Source organism: Gymnoscopelus braueri (genome assembly GCF_963280865.1).
Source record: "Gymnoscopelus braueri genome assembly, chromosome: 14".
NCBI classification, from domain to species: domain Eukaryota; kingdom Metazoa; phylum Chordata; class Actinopteri; order Myctophiformes; family Myctophidae; genus Gymnoscopelus; species Gymnoscopelus braueri.
The window spans coordinates 25,446,613-25,471,183 of record NC_137619.1 but is presented as its reverse complement, the minus strand read 5'-3'; the positions used below and the strand labels follow the sequence as shown (position 1 = coordinate 25,471,183).

The 24,571-nt window shown below is 42.0% G+C and overlaps 1 protein-coding gene across 31 annotated transcripts in view; it reads right to left on the bottom strand.

Annotated features, from left to right (window-relative positions):
* Positions 1–24,571, bottom strand: part of camk2g2 (calcium/calmodulin-dependent protein kinase (CaM kinase) II gamma 2) — a 65,152-nt gene that overhangs the window by 2,021 nt on the left and 38,560 nt on the right. The window contains exons 10-22 of one of the 31 annotated variants that reach the window (XM_080448525.1): positions 22,701–22,823; positions 20,975–21,058; positions 20,378–20,420; positions 19,664–19,723; positions 14,330–14,370; positions 9,286–9,363; positions 7,825–7,869; positions 6,799–6,853; positions 4,620–4,730; positions 3,636–3,764; positions 2,541–2,616; positions 2,110–2,204; positions 1,495–1,772 (exon numbers count right to left, since the gene is read on the bottom strand). In XM_080448525.1, coding sequence (XP_080304651.1) covers positions 1,516–1,772; positions 2,110–2,204; positions 2,541–2,616; positions 3,636–3,764; positions 4,620–4,730; positions 6,799–6,853; positions 7,825–7,869; positions 9,286–9,363; positions 14,330–14,370; positions 19,664–19,723; positions 20,378–20,420; positions 20,975–21,058; positions 22,701–22,823 — 1,197 coding nt within the window. In that variant the 3' untranslated portion in view covers positions 1,495–1,515. The remainder of the gene's footprint in view (positions 1–1,494; positions 1,773–2,109; positions 2,205–2,540; positions 2,617–3,635; positions 3,765–4,619; positions 4,731–6,798; positions 6,854–7,824; positions 7,870–9,285; positions 9,364–14,329; positions 14,371–19,663; positions 19,724–20,377; positions 20,421–20,974; positions 21,059–22,700; positions 22,824–24,571) is intronic. The other 30 variants (XM_080448552.1, XM_080448536.1, XM_080448550.1 and 27 more) reach the window with 30 other exon arrangements.

The window sequence follows — 24,571 nt, the reverse complement described above, 5'->3', positions numbered from 1 at the left end:
ACAGAATCCCAACCCCACAGAAGATCCAAATGACCCTCCACTCAAAGATTCTGAAGTCTACAGATACCATTACTCCTTACATAAATGACACGTCCTGAATTTAGCCTAGTGGGTTAATTCAATCATTTATGTATTTGTACTGACAAAAATATACCTAACTAATTTCAGCTTCAGTATACTCCACAGGCATTAAGGCATTAATTAATTAAATTTATAATCAAGAACTTCAGCAGTGCCTTTCAGAACTTTGATAGTTCTTGCACCTCGAGGATTTTCAAAACTAGCCGAACATTGTGTGAGATTGGTCAGACACTGGACACGCACGCTCGTGATTAAGATTGTTTTATTTGTGTCACCATGGACTGTTTTGAAGAAAAGTTGACAGCGGATTATCGCTATGGGTTTTGTATCGAGCTTCCTATACCTGCCCCTCGTATGAACCGACCAAAATAAACCAGTCTACTGTAGAACTCGTCTCGTCCGTGTGTCATCGTGCATTTAAATATATCACACTGAGTGACTACAAACACAGCCAGATAGCAATTAATTAATAGAGAGAGATAGCACATAGTTTGACAGATTATGTCAAAGCACATCAGAGATTGATGAAAATAAACAGGCAAGTTCCAGCGCTGTGTACAATGCCTCAGTGAGCCACGGTGTTGAGTAGGCGGGGTCTAGGCATTCAGAACTCAGCCAAGTTCTGAGGCAGTATAAAACATGTTTGTCCTCACCAAACTTTCTTCGGTTCGGTAAGCCTTTCCGAAGCTGAAAAAAGTTCTTGGAGTATGCTGCAGCCTTAAGGCTCAGAGGGAACATGAGATGTTTGACCAGGTTCTGTTTCTATATACTCTTGAAGGATGAGGTTGATGCAATGGTTCTAAGGGATAAGGGGATTCAATCCTCGATATCGGTGTGGTGATGGTGGAAAGAACGGTAAAGCCCCAATTATGCTCCCATTTTGTACATATACATTGTGTGTACATAAACATACATAATGCAAGCGGCATTGCTCACATCAATACTTAACGACTAAATGGAGGTTCACCCACTCCATGCGCTAGAGGGCAGGATAGGCCAATATTTTCTATCGCCTGAATTTTTTTTGATTAACAAGCATGGTGACTGTGGATGATGTGGCATATTGTAAAATAAAAAAGATGTACACAGAGTCTCTCCTCAAACCTTCTTGCGATATCATTTAACTTTTACAATCTTCACTGTGTACGATTTGCTGTGTCCATCTTGCAGAGCCTCACTACGGCCCCCATGGATTTCTGCAGTATTGCACTCTGACGATATGTAACCTTGGTTTCTGTAAGCTTTCAGAAAACATACACAAAGACGGACTAAATGAACGCAGAAAACAGACAAAATTCTCTGTCTGCATCCCTATATGTATTTAACGTTGGGTATAAATGGGGCTTTGCACTGGGTTCTGGTTCTGGAGGCGGATGGTGAGATGTTTGGTGGGAAATGTTTGGTTGTTCAGACCTGGCTGCCCGGTTTCCTGCTTCACTGGAGAGGTGCGGCCGGCGCTCCCGAACAGTGGAAATGGACGTTGAGCCACTTGGCGTCGCGGCGGTGCCACACACGCGTCTCCTCCGACTGGCAGGAGCGCGGCCGTCCCTGGCTGTCGATATACTGCGTCAAGCGGATGTAGGCGATGCAGGCAGCGTCCTCGCCGATCAGGTGCACATGAGGGTTGAGGATAGTCGTGTGCACCGGCTTGCTGTTTTTACTCAACACTGCGGGGAGGGATACAGATGCCGCTACAACTCACACAATAAGATCCTGAGTGTTGATTTGACTCAAGAATTTGTGACCATGTAACCAAATGGATCCGTAAGAGTTATTCGTATTATCAAAGCTACAAATGGATAAATTAACACAAGATTTTAGTTTGCAGACGCGACTGTCCGAACCCACTCTGTTTGTAACTGTTATTTCGCTCTGCAGCACGCTACCAAACTACCCAGATCTTAACTTGGTGCTCAGATAATAACAACTCAATATACTATTATATTAAGTTATGTAAAATACTAATAAACTACATAAAATATCAGAATATTGCTAAAATAATTACACAACTGTTAACAATCTACTTACAGTTGTCAAAGTAGAACTTGTGGAAGTCCATGCCTTCCACCAGGTTTCCAAGTGCCTCAGGCTCAAAAGAAGTCAGGCCGGGGTCACAGATTCTCCTGTTCGGGGATAACAAATGCACTCCATTATGCTCGTGTTCTGTCTTAGAGCACTTGTTCTGCAGTGGAGTGTGGGGTCCAACTCCAGTTACTATAGGATGTACACCTTGATGCTAGTAAGAAGACTAAAACGTGCTGTGAAATTAAGTGTAAAACTCAGTGTGATGCTTGGGTTGGGTTCAACTCTGTGATCAACATCAAGGAAGTATGAGACACCTGTGCTGCGTTATTGTCGAGTTTAAAGGCTGACCAGCTGAGTCTACGATATAGAGAAGGGATTACATCACTGGGAAACCAACAGGAAGTTGACTGCTGAAGAGGAGCGAGCACACTTACGTATACGCCTCAAAGTCTCCATTGTTGATGGCCTCGATCAATTGTTCTGTAATCTTTATGATCTCTTGCTTGCGAGCTGAAAGCAGAGGCAGAGAGAACAAGAGAGAGAGAGAAATTGATGAGTGGGGGTTGGCAAACGTGAGGTTAAAGAATTAAAATGGCAGTGGTAGGCAGACCAACATGCAAGGCCCACACCCCCATGCACTACCCCTTGGACTATGTCGCACTAAACTCTTTGACTTTTTAAAAAGTTCATCACATGAGAATTAAGTTATATATATATACGGTATACTGTATTGCACCAGAGACAGGACGTGCCATAACTTCAATGTAACACATGTCCCCCACTCTATACCCACAATAATTACACCAAATATGAATAGCTGAACTGGCACTTCCAGACCTCCAGACACCTGGACTGTGCACACAGCCACACACGCACACACGCACACACACACACACACACACACACACACAAAAGCAATGCAACGCAGTATAAGTTTTAAGCATCGACTGTATCCAAGGACAAAAAGCACACAAAGATGTGGACACTTAAGTTAACAGAGCCTGACATGACAGACATGTCTGCAAGTCTTCCATACTAGAAGTACACCGCACACCAAAACTGCATGCTCACCCTGTGTTTGTACACAACACAAAGCTCAATTATTCTCCTTGGAAATAAATCAGCACCCACATTAGCCATTTTAGCCTACATAGACCAGCTGGCCAAGGGGGGAGCACATTTGCATTGCTGATACAGAAACCCCAGGTGGTCAGGTAGTCCAGCAGGCCTGCGTTAAATGTTGTGTTCCGTTTGTTCAAAAACAAAACATTTTCCTCTTTCATTGCAGGTTTCTGCTGACAGGTTTAAGTCACTTTATTTTGTACGATGAACTCTGATTTCAATACAAAGTGCCTTAGCGTGCAAACATTGGTAGCCATTGTAGAAATCCCCTCATTTGTGTATAAGGGACTTCTACAGCGACCGTGCATGTGACCGACTGTCTGCACTCTGCACAGCCAAATCCTGAGTGTTAATTTAACTCCGAAGGAGTTCAATTAGCTCTCTGGATTTTACTGTGTACCACTTACTCTGCTGCAGGTTGATGGCGCTTCCAGGGGCTAACACAGGGGCCTCTGGTTCAGGACAGGAGGTCTGAGCTGAACCAGTCTGGGCTACGGGGACTGGGGGGAGGCTAACAGCTTCTGGCTGTGGGCCAGCTGCAGGATTACACGGGAGTGGAAGCAAGCAAGCAAGTAACCTGTAAGTCTTGGTATTAAAGTATGGTTTACCAATACAGCACATCGATAGTCCATACTGATGCAAATACAAAATAAAGACACGTGTTCCACACTTGTAATATCGAGCAAGTCAGCTGGTTATGGATGATTCAAGGCTGTACTGCACACACAAGAACAATTCATGATCACAAATATATGGTTTAAGGAACTGCTGTTTACACAGCCACAGAGGGAGCAGAAACATGTAGACGATCAGATGCTGTAGTGGAGTCAAGGAGCCAATAGATGGCAGCAAAGCAGGCCAGAGGAGAGCCAGTGACTTGACTTGAAGTGATAAGAAGAGGAAGAGCTGGTAGACATATTAGACCAGTGGCTGAGGAGAGAGAACGATGACCTCTCATTGGTCATTGAAAGTATTGGAAGAGGTCAAAGGCATAGGGTTTGGGGGGCAAAATCCATTCTCATCTGACAATGGTGTCAACCGAGGGAGCAGGAATGTTTTTTCATATAGTACTACTACAGAGGGGTGGAGATGTCACACTGGATAGTCAGTCTGGAGGCATTAAGCACTTAAACCCTCCATAGTAAAATGGACCCGAGTTGCAGCTGTAGTTGGACCACTTTTTCCCTCTACACCAAACTCTCTTCGCCAAAAATAGCCAATCTACAAGCACACAACGTGTCGCGTTACAACACATTGTGGGCTTGTACATCTGCCATTTCTGGCTAATGTTCCCCCGAGAATAGGGATGCTGGGGCTCAAGTGGTTAAAGAGAAAAAGAGGCCAGAGGTCAGAGTTGAGAGCTAAGAGGGGAGGAAGTGCTGCCAACTTACTGGCGGGTGGAGGGCAGGGAGGAGTTGGGGTCGGGCTCTGCTCCTCTGTGGCACTGCACATGCTGGCCACGGCACTGTCGGTGCTAATAGCCCCAGACACGGCCACTGCTACTACCACAACACACACACACACACACACATAAAGTACACACGTGCACACAGACACACACACACACACACACACACACACATTAAGTACACCCGTGTGCGCACATATGCAAAAGCACATTGCCAGAGAGACACACACAGCAAGGATGAGAACATAGATCTACAATTATATCACTAACTTGGCACATTGCCATAACAGCATGTTTAAAGCATAGTATATTGGCATAGAAAACAGAGGATATAGGTACAGTAGAAACACACACACAGTCAGATAGCATGATATGGTTTTAGAGCCAGTGGAACGTACGGTAAACAAATTGGAAGTAAATCATGTGCTACAGTATTGTGTACAGTATGTCCTCTGTACATTCTAGGCACTTTCCTCATCACTGTTCTTCTTCTCACATGTGTGCCTATAGTTACACTAGACAGCCATGCTATTACGGAGTTAAAATAAAGCCACAGATTCCATTACATCAATCAAAACCACAGACAACAGTTATCTGAGTCATGACAAAGCAATCATGAATGCTTATTATCAAACGCTGAAGTCACTTAACTAGCACCCTTTAATCTCCATGCATGCGACATACCAAAGCCTATACCGCTTGTGCTATAACTACAGCCCGCTTCTATGACAAACGCGGAACTGCCTCTCGTCTACCAAAAACCATGCCCTGCTTCTGTGACGCACGCGGAACTGCCTCTTGCCTACAACAACTGCGAACAATTTTTTTTGCCGATAAAGTATAGTTTTTGACCACGACGGAGGCTTACTTGAGCCACGAGAGGCACCGCCGAGCGAGCTAAAGCGAGCGAGTCGCCGTGCCGAACGCTGCGAAGTTCGCTTGAGCCGACTCAGCGCCGTTCGAGTTACAGTATGTACCGAAACGCACAGAATCGTAAATCATGTTTTGGGATGAGCGTTTGCCCCAACTGCCACTCAAAGTGGCTACTGGCCAATCACAGCGCGTATTTTCCGGGACTTGTCAGAATCAAGTTGTATAAAAATATCACGCGTCTCGTCACAGCAGCAACAGCCGCCAGTAAGAATGAAACACAGGACAGGAGTTAAGCTACAAGTGTCGAGAGCCATTGATCATTAATTTGAATCAGCTGTGAACTCACTCAAATTAATTGAATGACTGACACAACAGGAAGTGATGCCCATAATTCACGCAAGGCCTCATGGGACACTGGAAACTCGTAGTCAAAGTGTCATCCTGATCCCTGACACCCCCCATACGGCAGCGTGCTCACGAGGCCTGTCACAATTATTAAATAATCACTTGATCGCAATTATTTGAGTTAATCACAATTATTTTTGTACAACTGTCAGAATCGTTTCCATGTTGAAAGATTTTCATACATTTTCAAACGTTTTAACGTTTTGCAGATATAGCAGTTCACAACACGTCACATTGAGCTTGTTGATCGGCTATTACCACTATTTGAAAAGAAAAATGAAAGTATACAATTATCAAATAGGGCCCATTTTGGCCAATATATATTTAAGCACAAATATATTTTTTCGCCAAAAAGCAACAGAAAGCAGAGAACATTTAATTTTTCTAAATCCTTTAACATTAGATTGGACAGGGCTGGGTTTGTTGTAATCACATTATTTCCGGGTCTACTGTTCTCCAGAAGTCATTGGATCACTCATAGGTTGGCGAACAGCGTTATCTAGCGTAAACCATTGAAAACACCACACACTCGTCAACTCGTCATTGGCAGTGTGAGCCTCGGGCCAACTGAGTGGCAGTCAATGAGTTAGATGAAGACAAAGCACAAGGGGAGGGAGGCCTACCCCCTGTATATTATTTACTACAGACTGGCACATTTCACTTGCGTCTCTCCCTTGATGTTCACACGTCAAACAGTAATCCATTCCGATTTCAGCCCTATTTGAACTTGGTCTTTAGCTGAACTGTAGGGAAAATTGTTATTACAGTTTCTCCCCCAAACATGCATGCAAGTACTTCTGTCCTCTACAAACCAGCTAGCCCGCTAAACCCAAAGAAAGGAAGAGAAGGAAAACATGCCAAGTACGTGAAAGTTGGATGAGTACCTTTCCTACCTTTCATATCCTCCTCTTCTGTGTTGTTACAGCTCTCTGTGGAGCCCTGCTTGGAAGAAGAGGGGCAGAGGGGAGAAATGGAAGAAGAGGGACGGAGAGAGAGACAAAAATGGATCGACATAAAGAGAGGTTAGTGAGGGAGAATTCAGTAGGCATGTGTGGTGGTGAGGTGCCAATTGAGGAAATTCCCCAGGTGGAGACATGAAAACAGCCAGACGGAAGAGACAGAAGATGACTCCCTCCCAGGAGGACAAACGCCACACAAACCAGCCAGGACAGCAGCAAGGGGGGGGAAACACACAGAGCCAGGTACATCACAGCAGTCCACTCATCGTCCCATCAAGAGGTGTTTAAGTGCATTACAGGGCATATGATTACATATCCACTGTTCATAGAGTGAGGGATGGTTCTCCTCGCATCATAACGAGTGTGTGTGCCACTTCTCCAGAAAAAAAGTGTGCCAGTGTGTCATGTCTGTGTGAGAAAAAACCTTTGTCAGCATATAACGTGACAAAGGGCTTGTCTGCACTCAAAACATTTTGGACAAAGTTTTGGGTTGAGCATGTTATTCCTGATTTAAAGTGAGACTGCCAATGTAGAGAAAACTGTATTACAGGTTTTGCACACTTTTTTTGTGTTTCAAAAGTTGAAATGCTAAGATGGCTTAACATTGCAAGCAGCGGGTGTTAAGAGTGGCATTTAGTTGGTTAATTTGGCAAAACTAGTTAAAGTGGGTGTTTGGTCACTGTAGTGTGCCAGTATGCTTATGTTTGTATTAAGGATGCGTAGGATTTTCTCATTAATACACCTATCCCTCGAGTTACTGTAGCTGTGCCAACACATGCCAACTCTGGAATGAATATCCAACTGTGCCATACCAAACTAACTGCACAACTGAACTTTATCACATTGTGTAATTTCTGTCGACGGTGATATACTTTTGAGAAAATCCTCAACAGGTTACTTGTGAGCATTAGTGGTAGCTTGTGGCTGTTACAGGGAGAGACTGCCACTTACCTTGGTGCCGTCGGCTGGGTTGTGTACAACAGTTGTCTGGGCTTCCTGGGGGGAGGGTAGGAGACACTTTAACATGCAGGGAGAGGATGGGGGGAATCACGGAAGATGACACGAGTGTCTTCTACCCAGGGCATTGCATTGAGTACACATACATTTACCTACACCAAACACACGCACAGGCCAAGCACAGGAGAGCCACAGTAACAGAGGCGGCATAATGTCTGGATGATAATGTAGATGAGACTGGAGGTATCAGGCACGCAGTGTCCTTCAGTCACTTCTACCCCCACGTTGTAACAAACGACAACTAATGGCTTTTAGAATGAATGGAAACAGCAAAAACACCTACAGATTGAATATAATATACTGCAACAGGGCCTTGCCTGAGGAGGAGGACGGTGTGTGTGTGTGTGTGTGTGTGTGTGTGTGTGTGTGTGTGTGTGTGTGTGTGTGTGTGTGTGTGTGTGTGGTCCCCCTATTCAGCCTAGACCCTGCCGTCACTCGGGTTGGGCGGTTTCACGGTGTTACAGTATCCTGTGTAAGATGAAATCCTGTTTAAAGAATTATGCCACAGTTGAAGCATGTTACGTTGTCTATGTCTACGTTTCCATATGGTCATTATGTAGGAAAAGGTGTTCCCAAACTTTAAGGTGTTCACTAAGCTCAGGGAAGAGAGTGCCTGTGCCTCCACACTGCAGGTGGGCTACGGTATATGATGCTGCTGGAAGCATCGGTTTCAAGTAGTGGTGGACATTAATTTTCATACCTTTTCTTCTATTTTTTTTTGCAAGCACATGACTTTCACTCTGCTACTGCATAGCAGCCTCGGACTGCATGTCAGTCACTGTCAAATTTGGGGACCTTTCAATGGCTTCAATGGATACCGCCCACCCCTAGCCTTCACACGACTGCCACAAATATGCCCACGGTAAAGCGCTTAAGAAGCCGTGTCTGACCCGTTCTGTCCCTGTTTTACCAACAAGTGTCCAAATCAGTAAAAATCTGTTTCGATGTGGCAGTTTTTCAAAAACAAACTATATCTCCAGGTGATGAACATAAACAGAGGAGACTCCAGAGACTGAGAAGAACATGATTTGAGGAATCTGCAGTTGCACAGCAAAATGAAACGTGTGTGTGTGTGTGTGTGTGTGTGTGTGTTCTTCTGGGTGTAACAGAGGCCAGGAGAGGGTCACAGGCACAAAAATGCTTCTAATAGACCTCCACGCCATCATTGACACCACAGTTTTCATGTTTAAAAATGAGGCAAAGAGAGATGGAGAGCGATATACTGTATATACACACAGAGAGAGAGAGAGAGAGAGATAGAGGGAGAGAGACCAGTGAAGTGAGAGTGAGCGCAGTAAACTCAGGCAGAACTGAACAAAAGAAAAAAGGGATGAAAATGGCATGGCGGCGGAGTGTAAAAGCAACGATGACAGAAATTAAGTAGAGATGGAATACCATTGGTGCTGAGGATGACATGCTGCTGTCTTTGGTGCTGCTGCTGCTGACTACACTGTTTTTACTGTTGGCTGCCTGCTGCCGGGGCAAAGAAACACAACACAAAACCATTTGTACTAAAGCTGTGCAGGCTGGCCACATGTGTCCGTCTAACTAAACCAATCCTTCTGCAGGAAGCTCATGCAGAGCCCAGCCCACCCAAAAAAAAAAGTAGGTGTCTTAAGCCCCCTAGTTGAGCATACTTTAGCACAGTGTATAGCTGGGGCCAGGTGTGTCCTGAGCAAGGTGCTCCAACACAACACCACTGTCGCTTAACCCTTTAAGACCGGGAAAGCATCATCTGTGTCATTTTAAGATTTCTTTGGCTATTCAAATAGCAGATATACAAGGTCATAGTGCGGCACCGAGCGCCGCGCTATGAGATTGTAGATCTGCTATTTTTGAATAGCCAAAGAAATCTTAAAATGACCGATGCGTTCCCGGATTGAATGGGTTAAACAAGGACTACGTGTCTATTTTCTTTTTTTAAACATCCAAAATGATTTGTAAAAACTGAGAAGCACCCTCTGAAAAACAACAGTAATTTAACGTGGGTCCATCGGCGCTCAAGTCACATTAGCACTTCCCAAGCCATTGCTGCCGTCTCTGCGAGCAGGTGTGTGCATTTTTTGTATGTGATAAACCTACGCGGGCCACGGCATGGCACCCTCCTACTGTACCTACAGCCTATGATCCCGCCCTACACCCCTTCACACACACACACTGCCAACAGTTAACTCATTCAGTGCCAATGACGTCGCCGACGTCACGTTTTTCATAAGCCCAGAGTGCCAATGACGTCATGGGGAAAAAAAATGTTTAAAAAAAAAAAAGGTTCAGAACCCAAGATATGATGATTTGAAGATTTGCTGCTCCATTCACTTCTTGTTTAACTTCTTACTGAAAAGGGCTGTATCTCAGCTCCTAAGCACTTTTTTTTACAATGTATGTTTGGCCTTGGCACAGGGGTGATATAGCCAGAAATATTTTTGGCACTGAATGAGTTAATATGAGCTGCCTATTACTCCCTTCACTATGACTACCTGGACAACGCTCCAGCCGACCTAAATATTTCTCCCTACAGGTTTCTAAACAGTGGAATGACCTCCATCGTAGTCTGAAACCCAGCCTCTTCAAACTCCACCTCATTACCAGCCTACCACCTCAACCCTAGTCAGAGTTCTATTCAGTCATCAACACTACCATACATCCACCCTGTCTGACACTTAGTCATTATTGATTGATGGATGCTACAGTAGGCATGTGCGTTCTTGTTATTCTATTGCACTTACCCTGTTTGTTGATCCTGCACTCTGAATCAGAGAAAGTGTTATTCAGACACTCTGAAGAAGAGTGTCTGCTAAATGCCTACAACATCTGAAAAGAGGGTCTGAAGTGGCATCTGCCTCTTTTTTTCCCCTGTATTGTGATGCCCACTGAATGCATCTTGTATAATGTAGACATTGCAAAAAGGGAAGTAGCAAATTTCTAAATGTAAACATGCAGAAGTGTAACCACGCAGATACACTTTAAGACCTCTCACTGGACATGTCCCCAGCCCTTCAATAAAAGATATAGATAAATCAAAAGCGGGTTATATTAAAAATAAATAAATTAAACAGTTTTGTCTTGGATAGCACACCTGCAACAGCTTCACCTTGTGGCATTCGGCTGACCTGAGAGCCAGCCACATATTTTTAATAACAATCAAGGAGATGACGTTTAGAACTACAAGTGTCTAACTGTCCATGTCTGTCCATGCAGTGAAAGGCCTTGACGAGAAGGTTTAGATATTTTTTCCAAAACTGGGTAAAAATATTGTAAGCATTTCCTCAAATAATAAAAAGTCAGAACAAGACAACAGAAAAAGCAGAGCCTTTAGAGCTGTGTGTGTGCAATGGCCAATGACAACTAATACATTCTTCAGAAGGACTTGAAGAGTCTTTCTTATTACTCAGTGATTGTTTAAGCACTTAAGCCCTTTTCAAAAATTCATTAAAAAATGGCAATTTTTTCTCAAATCAAGAAAACAGTGTGACAGCTAAACATGGATTTTGTAATTTATCCTAAGGTACTAGGTTTTTGTAAATTCATACTGTAAGGGCAATAATTTTGAGTCATGCCGTCACCTAAACATTCCGACAAGTAAATAATCTAGAACTAAACACATTGCTACCATGGAATTGCCACCTTCATTAGACTGTTGCTCCTCTTGTATAGAGACGATCACTCAACTACTGGCTTTGTTCTTACTATTAGCCTCATCCCTCTCAAAAGAACATCTTCTCAACTACAAGCCCATATATGACAGTTTAAACAGTCTGATCTCTTAGGTATTTAATAATAAAAACGTAATGACTGGAACTAATCAGGTTAAGTTTGCCACAATGGTCAGAGTAAATCGGATATTAGTTGTGTTTGACCTATAATGCAGCCAAGACACATATCTTGGTAATATCACCAGAACTAATGAAATAGTTCTGCTAATGTATGAAATACCATGAAACAAAAGTATGGTATCTACAGTATAGATATTTTTAAAGCAATGCCCTGCCTGATATACATACATATTTATACTTGATGACTGTTAAGTACAAATACAGTTCTACTATGGGTCATATAGGATCTCCACAGGAACAGCTTGACCAAAATTGTTCCGGGACACATTCCTCCCACATTCTGTTTGCAACGTATGTCTGATCATTGGTCCAGTTGAACCCAAGCTACAGTGTGACATCCTCAAACTGACAAACCTGTCAACTCAAGACTTCTTCAACCCTGTTCCTATGGAGTACTGCTCGATAAAACCTGTTCCTAAGGGATCCCATGTACAGTGCTGCTCGATAAAACCTGTTCCTAAGGGATCCCATGTACAGTGCTGCTCGATAAAACCTGTTCCAAGGGATTAGTCAAGTCTATTTGTATAGTGCCAAATCACAACTGTATCTCATGACTCTTTCTTTTACAGAGACCTAACAATTTCCCTACTCTTTAGGGTTCCCCCCAAAGTACATGGTTGAAGAATGCTACTCTAGTTGGCTACCGATGTGTAGAACATTTTCCTGCAGGCAACCAAGACATATATTAGGGAGAGAATAGTAAACTAAAACACAGAAACGATCAAGACTTGAGAAAATAAATTATTATGATGTAAGAGCAAAATGGCCACTGTGTGAATATGGTTAATTACAAAGATTCAAACGACCACCACTCCCTTTTGCCAGGCCAAGCCTCACTGCCATGTGCTTCACTGGCAGAGCTTAACCCATTAAGACCGGGAACGCATCTGTGTCATTTTAAGATTTCTTTGGCTATTTAAAAAATAGCAGATATAGAAGCTCATAGCACGGCACTTTGTAGATATTTTTAGAAAATCGTGGAAAATGTGTGCAAAATCTTTGAATATTTTTTAAAGCGAACATTTTGTAACTCACTCAAATCTTTGCTTCTGGGGGGGTGGGGGTGTCCCTGGAACAACATATTATATGTTAAATTATATGTTTTTGGCCGCCGACCCCCATCAAAATTGGTTGTTCCAGGGACACACCCCCCCCCCTCCAGAAGCAAAGATTTGCGTTACAAATGTTCGCTTTAAAAAATATATATATATATATTCAAAGATTTAACTTTAAAGAACTCTAAACCTATCAATAGGAAGATACTATTGGCCAGGCTGCTGAGGGAGAGTACTGGGTGGTGAGAGAATGATATGAACTGAAGGAATCGTGTGTGTGTGTGTGTGTGTGTGTGTGTGTGTGTGTGTGTGTGTGTGTGTGTGTGTGTGTGTGTGTGTGTGTGTGTGTGTGTGTGTGTGTGTGTGTGTGTGTGTGTGTGTGTGTGTGTGCACACACATGTTGCGGTTATTATTTCTGTTGCTGTATTGACATAGGTAGAAATACTTGTGTTGGTGCTCATGGCAGTCTGAATACAGAGATGTTGAATGGAGTTGACAGAAATCTGACCGGATGAAAAATAAAATAAAACATGTCACAGACCCCTCTGGCATTATTAGTCATCACAATAAACGACAGAGCAAAGAGAAAGATAGAAGGGAAAGATAAAAAAAAAAGAAAACAAATTAAAGAAAAGACAGGTGATCTCACCATCAAACAAACACTGGAGCTGGATTTCCTTTTCTGAACAGATAGCAACGGAGAGGAAAAGGAAGAACAGGGAAGTCATACGGAAAACAATCAAAGTAGCCAAGAAGTGAAGCTGCCGTTAATCCCACAAAGGCAGAAAAATGCAACTGTAGGTGCTACAACACAAACCGATGGGAAAAAAACAGGGACATACAGAGGTCTTGCCATTGCGGGAAATAAAATGACGTAAGTGTAAAAGCGACCTCCGGCGATTGCTTTTTTCTCTCCTATAAATTTAGTATATAAGTACTTTTGGAAATCTTTAAAAGGTGTACCAAAAAATGTACGCTTGTGTGGTGTACTCAATGAGACTGTAGAGGATTGTACAGATGTGGGTGGCGCATAGCTTTTCCAGTTGCATAGATATTTTGGATTTTATTTTGGGGTCCTTGTCCGAAAGTTGTCCGTCATGACACTTCACTGCATGCATTGACGCAAAACCAAAATGCGCACTGAGAAATGACGGTAGCTTGGATCACTGTGGGTCAGAGACATGCTACCAAGAAAAATAACAAAGGTACCACATTTAACCTAGTGAATGATCACATCTCCCTTACATTCACTGATGCCTAAATTATCATTTATTTTCTAACTCGTATGCATTAATAGGCAACATAAACTGGTTAATTTCAGAGCAAGAGGGTGCATCTTTTTTTGTATTTGTTTCTAGATAATAGCGCTTATTTTGTTTTTTATAACAACCTTAAAGAAAAGTCTTAAAAGACAACTATTGACAGAAATATATACTCATACCTGTACAAAAAAACATGTCTAATTAGAGCGACAGAAAGAGAAGAGAAGGAAAGGAAAGACAGTAAGACTGGGGAAAAAAGAAAATATCCAAACATAATTCAGAAACGTACCTTTACACCATCAGACTTTTTGTTGAGTAAGCTTTTACATGCTGAAAGACAGAAAGACAACAGATTGTAAGGCCGTGTCTAATAGGTCATTTTCGACGTAAAAACAGGTGCACCAGTCAACCTGCAGGGTGAACAGGTCGTGAAAAAGTGTAAGTCATTGTCTGAGGGTGAAGTCTCCAGGTGTTTTTGTATCAACAGTTGAGAATACAAGCTGAGAACACAAGCTGTCGCATATGATAGACAAAGGTATACACATGGCATCTTGACATTTATCTTGACTTTTAAACCAGGCAATTTTGGATTTGCTGTAACAAATTTCAGCAAATCCTAATAGTTATTCTATATACTTAAAAGCTATGCTAAAACTGGCCTGTTTTCACTTTTTGCGTTTCAATTCAAAGTTTTTTTTCTTTATGAAAATGGCAACTTGTCTTCACATTATGAGAAGGGATTAATGAAGAAACACATTCAACTCAATGTCAGGGTTTCCCTTTTAAAGACTTTGAATCGGATAACGTCTTTAGAAAACCATTCATGTCATTTAACCTTAGAATTCACTGTATCACATGCATGCATCTGACTGAGTTGTCAAATAACCACAAAGACTTAAATAGAAATATGCGGAAACTAATACAAACAGTAAAAATGTACACAAGGATACGCAGGCATGCACAGTTGGTGCGTGCGTGCATGCACACACACGCACATGTGTTACGTGCACACACACACACGCACATGTGGTGCGTGCATGCACACGCACACGTCACACACACACAGTCTCAAAATCAGGTTCCATAGATCCACCCTTACCTTCCATTGAAAAAAGTAAGAAGGAGGGCAATGGAGAAGGCGAGATAAAATATTTAATATCAGTATCTTTATCACCGTAGTTTAATTTCATTATTAAGTCATTCTTTAAAAACTAATAGAGCACTTTTAGCAACAGGCTTGCAATGCCAAAGTGTTTTTTTCTACCTGCAAGAGATGCAATGTTTTTCAATGAGCATTGTTGAAGACAATGGTGCTACTGGTGTTGATGATCACGTATAGTAATTTTATGCATGATAATCTTTCTTGCACAATAAAATACTCAAGTGTTAATTTAAGCTGCAATCCTGAATTAATTTGAATGAATAACAATAATAAGTTATTTGAACCAATCTGTATTCTAGAGTTTAATACAATTTATTACACAGCTTGGTTGAATGCTCAATTCTGATTAGTCAATCACAGCATTCAGTGATTTCTTATCACTGCTATGAATAACAAGACAGTTCCTATGGATGGACGGAGACTGCATTTGTTTTTTGCCGTATCCAACATGGCGGACATGTAAACAAACAGACAATGTCATTTTACAGCTAAACAGTACACTAAAGAATGTTGTTGAAAACATTTATGGTGAGAAATAGGCAATGCAGTAATCTTAGTTCAAATTTCTACCGGAGTTTCGCAGGCCGACTGTGTTGTTCTGGACGGACATGGCATAATCTATTTATTTACCGTAAGCAATTAAATCATTTCTTAATCAATAAAATAGTTTTGTTGTGATATTGTGTGTCAAATGTATTAATTTTGTATTAAGTACCGTATAATAAGTGGGATACTGAACAGTGAGCCGGTCATTATTAAGAAAAACCTGTTCAGGGTGATTAGATACCTCCACTTCAGGTCAGGGTCTAATTACCCTGTCAGGGGGTTTATTCATCAACGGTTCACTGTTCCTTATCCCGTGCATATCTAGTACATCTACAGTAGTTGGAGGTGGTCTCCCTACTCTTCCATTGTGAATTTATCTCCCCTGACTGGGGGACGGGGGACAATAGATGTTTAGTCTCCCATGCGGGATACCCAAGTTCGAATTCCCGGTAGGAAATAATACTAGCGGATTGCAGCTTGAACTATGGGGTTAGGGTTAATTATGATGCGCATTGCTTTGGGATGGTATGATCGTTTTATATTGTCCTGTCAGTTGTCCATGCACTCTAAATGTTTTTCCCTTTTTCTTCTAATGTAGTCGTTATGACAATTCCCTGTATTCTAGTCCCTTGTCAACAATTTCCTGTATTCTAGTCCCTTGTCAGCAATTCCCTGTATTCTAGTCCAGGGGTCCGGGGACCACCAGTGGTCCTTGAGGGGGTTCCAGATGGCCCCCGGCTAAATGATGGAGAATTGGTAACCAAATGGACCCTTATAGATCTTTAACTCTTGAGTGTAAAATGTCTTCACAAGTCTACACAATTAGAGAATGTAAAATAATTATTTTATATATTATATATCAACGTTTGCCTGTTATCTCTCCTATGGTACCAACATCAATACAGCATGGAATTGTGGACAAAATCTTATCCGATAACAAAATGTTTATATATTTTATTTATATACGTTTTGGGTCTGAGAGGCTAAATCTCATCAAATGGTGGTCCGTGGCTCAAATGCCAAATAACTAATGGACCTTGATATGAAAAGGGTTGAAAACCACTGTTCTAGTCCCCTAGTCTAGAATTCCCTGTATTCTAGTCCCTTGTCACTGCTAACTCAAACAGATGGTCCTAGGGACAGCACAACCACGTGTCTCCTCCGATACGCATGATGTCAAGGACGTTTTTTTTCTTCTTCACATGACAGTGAGGACTCTCACTGGGAGTACTTTCCTAGGCAAGGCAATTTTGTATTTGTATGGCACATTTCTACAACAAAGCAATTCAATGTGCTTTACACAGAACATCAAGCAAAGGGAACAATTATCCAATGACATTAGCCAACAAGAACAGTCTCAGTGCCGTGGTTGTGGTCGAAAACCTGACTGGAAGATATCGAGGCCATTGCTTAGTGTTAAGAAGTTGTTCAGTTGTTGAAATGCAGCTTTTTCAATTATTTTACTTAGAAAAGGGAAGTTTTATATGGGCCTATAATTGTTTAATAGTGAAGTGTCCAAGTTCTTATTTTTTAAGAGTTGCTTGATGACTACTGTTTTCGGGGTCTGTGTGAAGCAACCTGATTGAAGAGATGTGTTGACAATTGGTATAAGATCTGAGGCCATGCAATTTGATTTTTTTTTTAAAGGCATATTGTCAGAATATCAAGGCAACAGGAGGACAAGGATTTCAGATGCTGTATGATTTCTTCCAAGTTTTTGTGATTGATCAGATTAAATTGTGTTATTTGAGTTAGTTTGAAGTGCACACACATAGCCTGTATTCGATATGGAGGCACTTACTGCTGGTCTAATGATTTGAATTTTGTCAGTAAAGAAGGAGGCAAATTCATTGCAGGCTCAGGTGGATAAATGTTCAGAGGCTACAAACACAGGAGGGTTTGTTATCCTGTCGACAGTCGCAAACAAAGCCTGTGGTTTGTTCCTGTTTTTAGCAATGAAGACAGAGAAGAATGACCGCCTTGCATTTTTCAGTTCCAAATTATAAATGCAAAGTCTCTTCCTGGTAACTCGTCTCAACAGGCTCTCTGACCAACCTGAAAGAGTTTATAGTGTGTAGCAGCAGCGATCACTCTCCCCGCCTGGCTTCAGTCCCGCAAACACGGCCAATTGTGTTTGGTGGAATGCCTGGCCAAGCTGGATGCACCGTGGAGGATTTGAACCGCTAACCGCTCTGCAGTGGTGGGCAGGAACTTTACCCCTGCTCCACCCAAGCGTACCCCTGAGTATTAATTTAACTCAGAGTGTACCGATTTCGCTGTGTCCTGCATGTATAATGGCAATTCAGTTTCCTCTATGGTGGTGAATAAAGTGTTTAGTATCATAAACTCAACACCACAACTGCAGGCCCAAAAAAACCATCTGAAGTATTTTTCCTTCAATCATCATCTACAGTACATGGGGGCAGTGGGTTCATGCTACTAGTGTGTGTTTGTTGTCAATACTGCATGTCAAGCCTTGTGATATAAACAACACAAACTCCATATCCCAGAGGTCATCTCTGCATATTAGGTATTATGTGACGCTGGCAGCTGGTGTGGAATTTACCAGCATTCTTTAAGCTTGAGTATGTTCCAAAGCTAAAATGTCCTTTTCCCAGTAAGAAAACAATCTCACACTCTCCTAGCCAATCAATGAAGGGAGGAAGAGATTAAAAAGAGAAACGTAAAAGTAAAGAAGAAAGAAAAAAACATGCCCATCAATCAATTCATGCAGTTTCCATTAAGCTATCAACTCTGCCCTGAGTGAACAGCTCGGGATATCACAGGACTCGTGGCTATCATTATTCATTTTTGGCTCCAGCCATTCACACAGAAACAACAGGGACAGCAGAGCAGTATCCGGTTTTCCATGCAAGAGGGCATCATACTGTAGTAGTATACGCTCACACGCATGCTGGTCTGGGTGCAGAGGGGGATTGCAGGGTAGACGTCGACCAAGCATCGGCCATGTATTGTGGATTCAAAATTAACTCATTGCAAGGAGGCAAAATCAGGAGTGGAATGGTGGTTAGATGATGGCTGGTCTTATTTATGTTAACTGATTCACTGCCAATCACGTAGATCTACGCGAACCGATTTAAAGCCGCCACGTGCCAATCGCGTAGATCTACGTGAACTAAAAAATAATAATATATATTTTTTTCCAATTTGACCCAAAGACCAAGGAGATATGATTTGTAGAAGATCTAGACTCCTATCCACTTCCTTGTTAACTTAAAACTTAAAAATTCTGTATTTCGGCTCCTGAGTACATTTTTTTTTTCAATGAAAAATCTCTGGCACTGGCTAAAAAAATATGAAAATACCTCTGGCAGTTAATGGGTTAAAGGGCTAAAACTTGAATTCTGTAGTGAGACGGTAATATGGCCAGAGGCTGCTGCATGTAAGTGGAGCTAGGCTGATAGTAAGTGAGGTAGATGGCAGGGGAACACGGGTGCATGCTTTGGCCGGAAAAGCGGCCGGTGTGGCCAGTCGCTACAGGAAGTTATGGGACACTTCCAAGAGCTCTGTGTGTCACAGCACACACAACAGCTCTAGCAGAATACCTGTGCGTGTGTGTGTGTGTGTGTGTGTGTGTGTGTGTGTATATGTGTGTGTGTGTGTGTGTGTGTGTGTGTGTGTGTGTGTGTGTGTGTGTGTGTGTGTGTGTGTGTGTGTGTGTGTGTGTGTGTGTGTGTGTGTGTGTGTGTGTGTCTGTCTTTTGGTGGAGATGCCTCAAGCGCACCAATGACCATTCAAGAGTGGTCCGCCAGTGTGCAGGGAAGCAGGCAGCATGGTGAGTGGGTAAATGGGGGGTGAGGCGGTGGGGTACAAACAACCCGGGCCACATGCCAACACACAGAGGAAGAGGCTGGCAGTGCCAGGCTTTAGTGGCCTCCCTCTAAGCAGACATACCTTCCTGTGCCATTGCGGCCGTGCTGGTGGTGGCAGCAGGGCTGGTGTGCTGCCGTCCCACTAGTGAACAGAGAGGACGTTCAGTTCGAAAGGGTCAGAGATGGTAGTTGGCGTCGATACCCCACTAGAAACTGAATGTGTTCCAAAATGCCTAACGATTACTCAGGTCTAGACAACAAGGAGAAAACATCAAGTTTTCTCAGAAACGTCATGGAAAACAGGCGACCATGAGACTGCAGCTTTGAGATGCTGGTCACGAACGACAACAAGTCCTAAACCTTGTGTTTGCGATGAGACCTTTTCAAAGCGTTACCTTCAATTCATTGAACCATGTCTAGTCGTTTGTTGAAAGCACTTAAACCCTACATAAACCCAATATTCCATTCATGTTTGTGGGATCAACAGCCTTTCAGGACTCTGGCTTGCCCATCTTTGGGGAGTACTTCCCTCAGCCCCTTACTGCTGATCAATCAAAGAGAAAAAACACATTGGTTCAATCCATGAAACCGATGTGCAGGTTTGAGAGGATTGAACAATCTAACCTTCTCGTGAGAGGAAATGTGAGCCCGTTCAAGTACTGTACTGTAGCTAGTTGTTCATCTGTGTCTAAACTCATGAACGCTCTGCACTCCAGCTTATCTGGTTGGCAATTGACTCAAATAACACCAACGTTACTAGACTTGTGAAGTTTCTTGTTTCCCATGTTCTTCTCACCTGAAAAGTTCCTGGACACCAGCATCGTTGTAAGGATAGCTCCCTGGAAAGACACAGAAATGTGGATTAGAATAATCTCATACATAATCTGATTTAACTGAGTTGTATAAATGTAACCAAATGGGCCCTTACAGGTCTACTTGGTAAAATGTGTATGCTCTCAGAGTTACAGGTATGAATAGACCAATTTGTATACAATCACTGAGACTGCACACGCACACAGATTGCAGAAAGAAGCGTGTAAGCAATTCCCAAACTAGTTATTTTGAGGAGCGCCCGTTGCGGTTCACTTAATGTAATAATAATGGCATTTTTTATTGTTATTAAATGCGTATGAGGCTTGTGAGACAGCTGATGGCCTTGCGTGTCACAAGCGCTACTTCCATGCATCTCAGTCAATCACATCAATTGGGGGCGAGGTTTTGAGGACAGTTGGTTTGAGTCGTGGTTGGAATTGCTTACACGTGAAAGAAACCAAGGACTATATAAAAGAAGGAATAGTCACAGTACACGTTCCTGGGAGGCAAAATGTTGCCGAAAGTTTGATATTGCTCTATGTGTCTGTCTGTCTGTGTGTGAGTGTGTATCTAGACGCACTTTAAGTTTCCTCCTGGCGTTGAACTTGCGCAGGCATTCCACGGTCTCTTGGCGGTGTATCATGGAGGCCACGGTGGAACGTTGCTGGGTGGGAGAGAGGAGAGAATGCAACAGATAAATATGTGTAAAACTCAGCAAAGTCAATGCAGAAGAGACAAAACACTGAGACTCATTCAGCATTGTCAAGAAAATACATACTGCATATTTTCTATCTTTATCAATTAAAAGCATTATAAAAGTAAGTGAACATAAGAAACAATATTTGGTGTGACTACCCTTTGCCTTCAAACCAGACAAACTCTTACAGGTACACTTGCACAAAGTCAGTGATTTTGTAGGATTATCAAAGTCTGATTAACCAATTATATCAAACAGGTGCTAATGATCATAAATTGCATATGTAGGTTGAAACTCAGATCTTAAGTGATACAGAAACAGCTGTGTGGGAGGCTTAAAATTTTAGTTTGGTGGCAATTGATGGTACCGTTTGGAAAAAGGCAAATCGATCGGCTCCTAAATGTATTTTCCTACAGTTCAAAGATTTCATATGGCACAATGGTTGACAGGTTAAAGGGGAAATCCACCCATTTTCAATATTTAACTATGTCATTAATATAGCATAAAGGAGTTGTGTGGAAATAAGAAAAAATTAAAAAAAAAATTAACATTGCAAAAAAATGTAACATTGCAAAAAAATTAACATTGCAAATTACACCATGATGAGTCATCACAGTGTAATTTGCAATGTTAATTTTTTTGCAATGTTACATTTTTTTGCAATGTTAATTTTTTTTTTAATTTTTTCTTATTTCCACACAACTCCTTTATGCTATATTAATGACATAGTTAAATATTGAAAATGGGTGGATTTCCCCTTTAAGGGGGCCACCATCCACGGTGATCCACCGGTGATAAGTGGTCTCCTGGTCACCTCAGCACACCTATGTATATGTTTTTACTCTCCAACGTTTGTTGGTCGCTAAAGACTAAAGAGTGTGATTCATTCATTCAGACCAGGCTATTTTGTCAGCAGTGAACGCATTGGGAGCAGACGCGGGCTGAGGAGTTTATGCAAAGAATTTGTCCCCCTCTAGTGACCATGCATGAACACAAACTGTCCCAATAAATTGAAACATACCTCTGTGACAAAATAACCAAATGTTCAATATCCAGGTATCAAAATATCCAAGCTAGATGTATGCAAAGTTGCTCCAGCGCTCAGAGCAAGCTTCACAGCTGTGATTAATTCCATCAGATTACTGAACAGAGAATCACCTCAGTTAGGTTGACAGCAGGCTAAATGAGTATGAGAGGTGTCTTATCAATAAGGAACTTTTGGCAGATGAGTCATAGGAAGAAAGTTCTGACTTTGGATCGCTAATTTTTGAGCATGTAGGAGGCTTTAGATTTCTGCCCATGTACTGAAGGAGGAATTATTGTGATTATTTTTTACATGCAATGCAATCTGTTAATTTGGATATTGCACATAAATGTAAGCATTGCTAATGTAATAATTGTATACTTACAATCATGCTAAATTGCTTGATCAGGTAAAACTATGTTGATATTGTGATTGATACACAGGGTCACTGAGTAATCTGAACATTGTGGAAGGAACGGCTAATTTATAGAATGCAGATTGCCAAAGATAACTCCATGTATGTATGTCTATGTGTATGTACGTATGTACTCCTGTGAGTGTTTGTTCAGGGGTATGTTGACTTACGCAGACCCAGGGGTGATTCAGGGCCTGGTCGGCCGTGATTCTCTTGGCGGGGTTGATGGTCAGCATCTGGTTAATAAGATTCTTGGCCTCAGGAGTGACTGTATCCCACTCTGGAGAAGGGAACTGAGACAGAGAGATGCACAGAGAGAAGCAAGTATGAGGAATAGCAGTATACTGTATAGGGTTTAGTGATAATGTGGTACAATTGTCACCTCATTTATGTGTTAAGATACAGTAGCATACATGCTACATGCATGATCCATGACAGATGCAATTCTTAATGAAAACATACACAAACATGTCATTGGCATCCTTCAAAAAATATATTTCATTTGATACATTAGTGTAGAAGAATAACCTTGAAAATAAACAGAAAGCACACACAGCTAATTTGTGAAGTTGTGAAGTACATAATACAGTATTACTTGTTTGCAAACTAAAATACAACTCCATAACAGATTTACGGGAATTCAGAAAATTTGTTTAATTGTCTTATGCATTTTTTTATGCATTAAAATGCTTTTGATTGGTTTGCCTCCAGGCTCCAGCCCAGAAATATGAAAGCCATTCTCAAAGTGTGGGACAATGTAAACTGGCAATTACTGGAAAAAAACAATAACAAAATTAAATGTACTGGGGTTTTCACGATGCATCATGCCAGTGATAATTTAATAAGTGCATGTTAGCTCAAGCACTTGTCAGAGTCCCTCATATCTGTACTTACATAAGGCAAATTCATTAGAAATGGATGCCTCACATCATGAAAATGTATATTAGCAATAAGTTCCAGTCTCCCTGGGGAATAGGACAAGATCTGATAAACAAAGCTGTTGTTCTAGCAGAGGACATCATTTTCTCATGTACCAGGAGGGGAAGAGGAGAATTTGACAATATCTAATATCTATTAAAAACTATAAATCAATTGCATTTCAAAGTGACATTTAGGAGAGAATATATTAGTCTATATTAAAAAGGACTTCAATTGAGCTTACACCAAATGTTTCCCACATGGCTTTTTTTTTCTTCACTCGCTTTGCCAATTTTGTTATCTAAATCCTATATTTTTATTGTGAGGACATCTGAAAATCTGACACACAACTTCTCGCCTAACTAATCGCCTCTCACAGAATAACCTGCAGCTTTTGACACAGTCAACTATCAACTTCTTCTGCACACCCTTTATGACTTAGCATTCAAGTGGTTCTCCTCCTACCTCACTGGTTAGACTTACCAGGTTTCATGGAAAGGTTTGCTTCCGCCCCCCGCACCCTCTTGAATGGGGTACACGAGGTATCTGTCCTTGCCCCCCCCCACCCCCTATTTGTATCCCTTTACAACAGATCCATTTGCTCTCTCTGCTTAGAAGCACTCCTACCACTGTTATGCTGATGATACTCAACTCTTTCTCCTTCCATCCCTCTGCCACATAGGTTGAAGTGCACTTCGCTGCATGCCTGGCTGACATCTCACAGAGGATGTCTTCCCAAAAACTCAAACTCAAGCTCAACTCAGACAAGCATGATATTTGCTTTTTCCCTGGAAAGTGCTGCCCCCAGCAAGATCTTTCTATTTCTATCGACAACACTCTGGTGGCTTTTGTTCCAACTGCCAAGAACTTGGGAATGATCCTGGACAGCCAGCTGTCCTTCCAAGGCTCACGTTGCAGAGATCACTGGATCCTTTCACTATACAACATCTAGGATCAGACCTTTCCTCACCAAGGAGTCTGCTCAGCTCATTTCCAAGCCTCAGTCATCTCCAGGCTTGACTATTGCAACTCCCTCCTTGTTGGTCTGCCAGCACGCTCGCTCAAATCCATACAGCTGATCCAGAATGCAGTGGCATGCCTGGTCTTCAACCTCTCTACATTC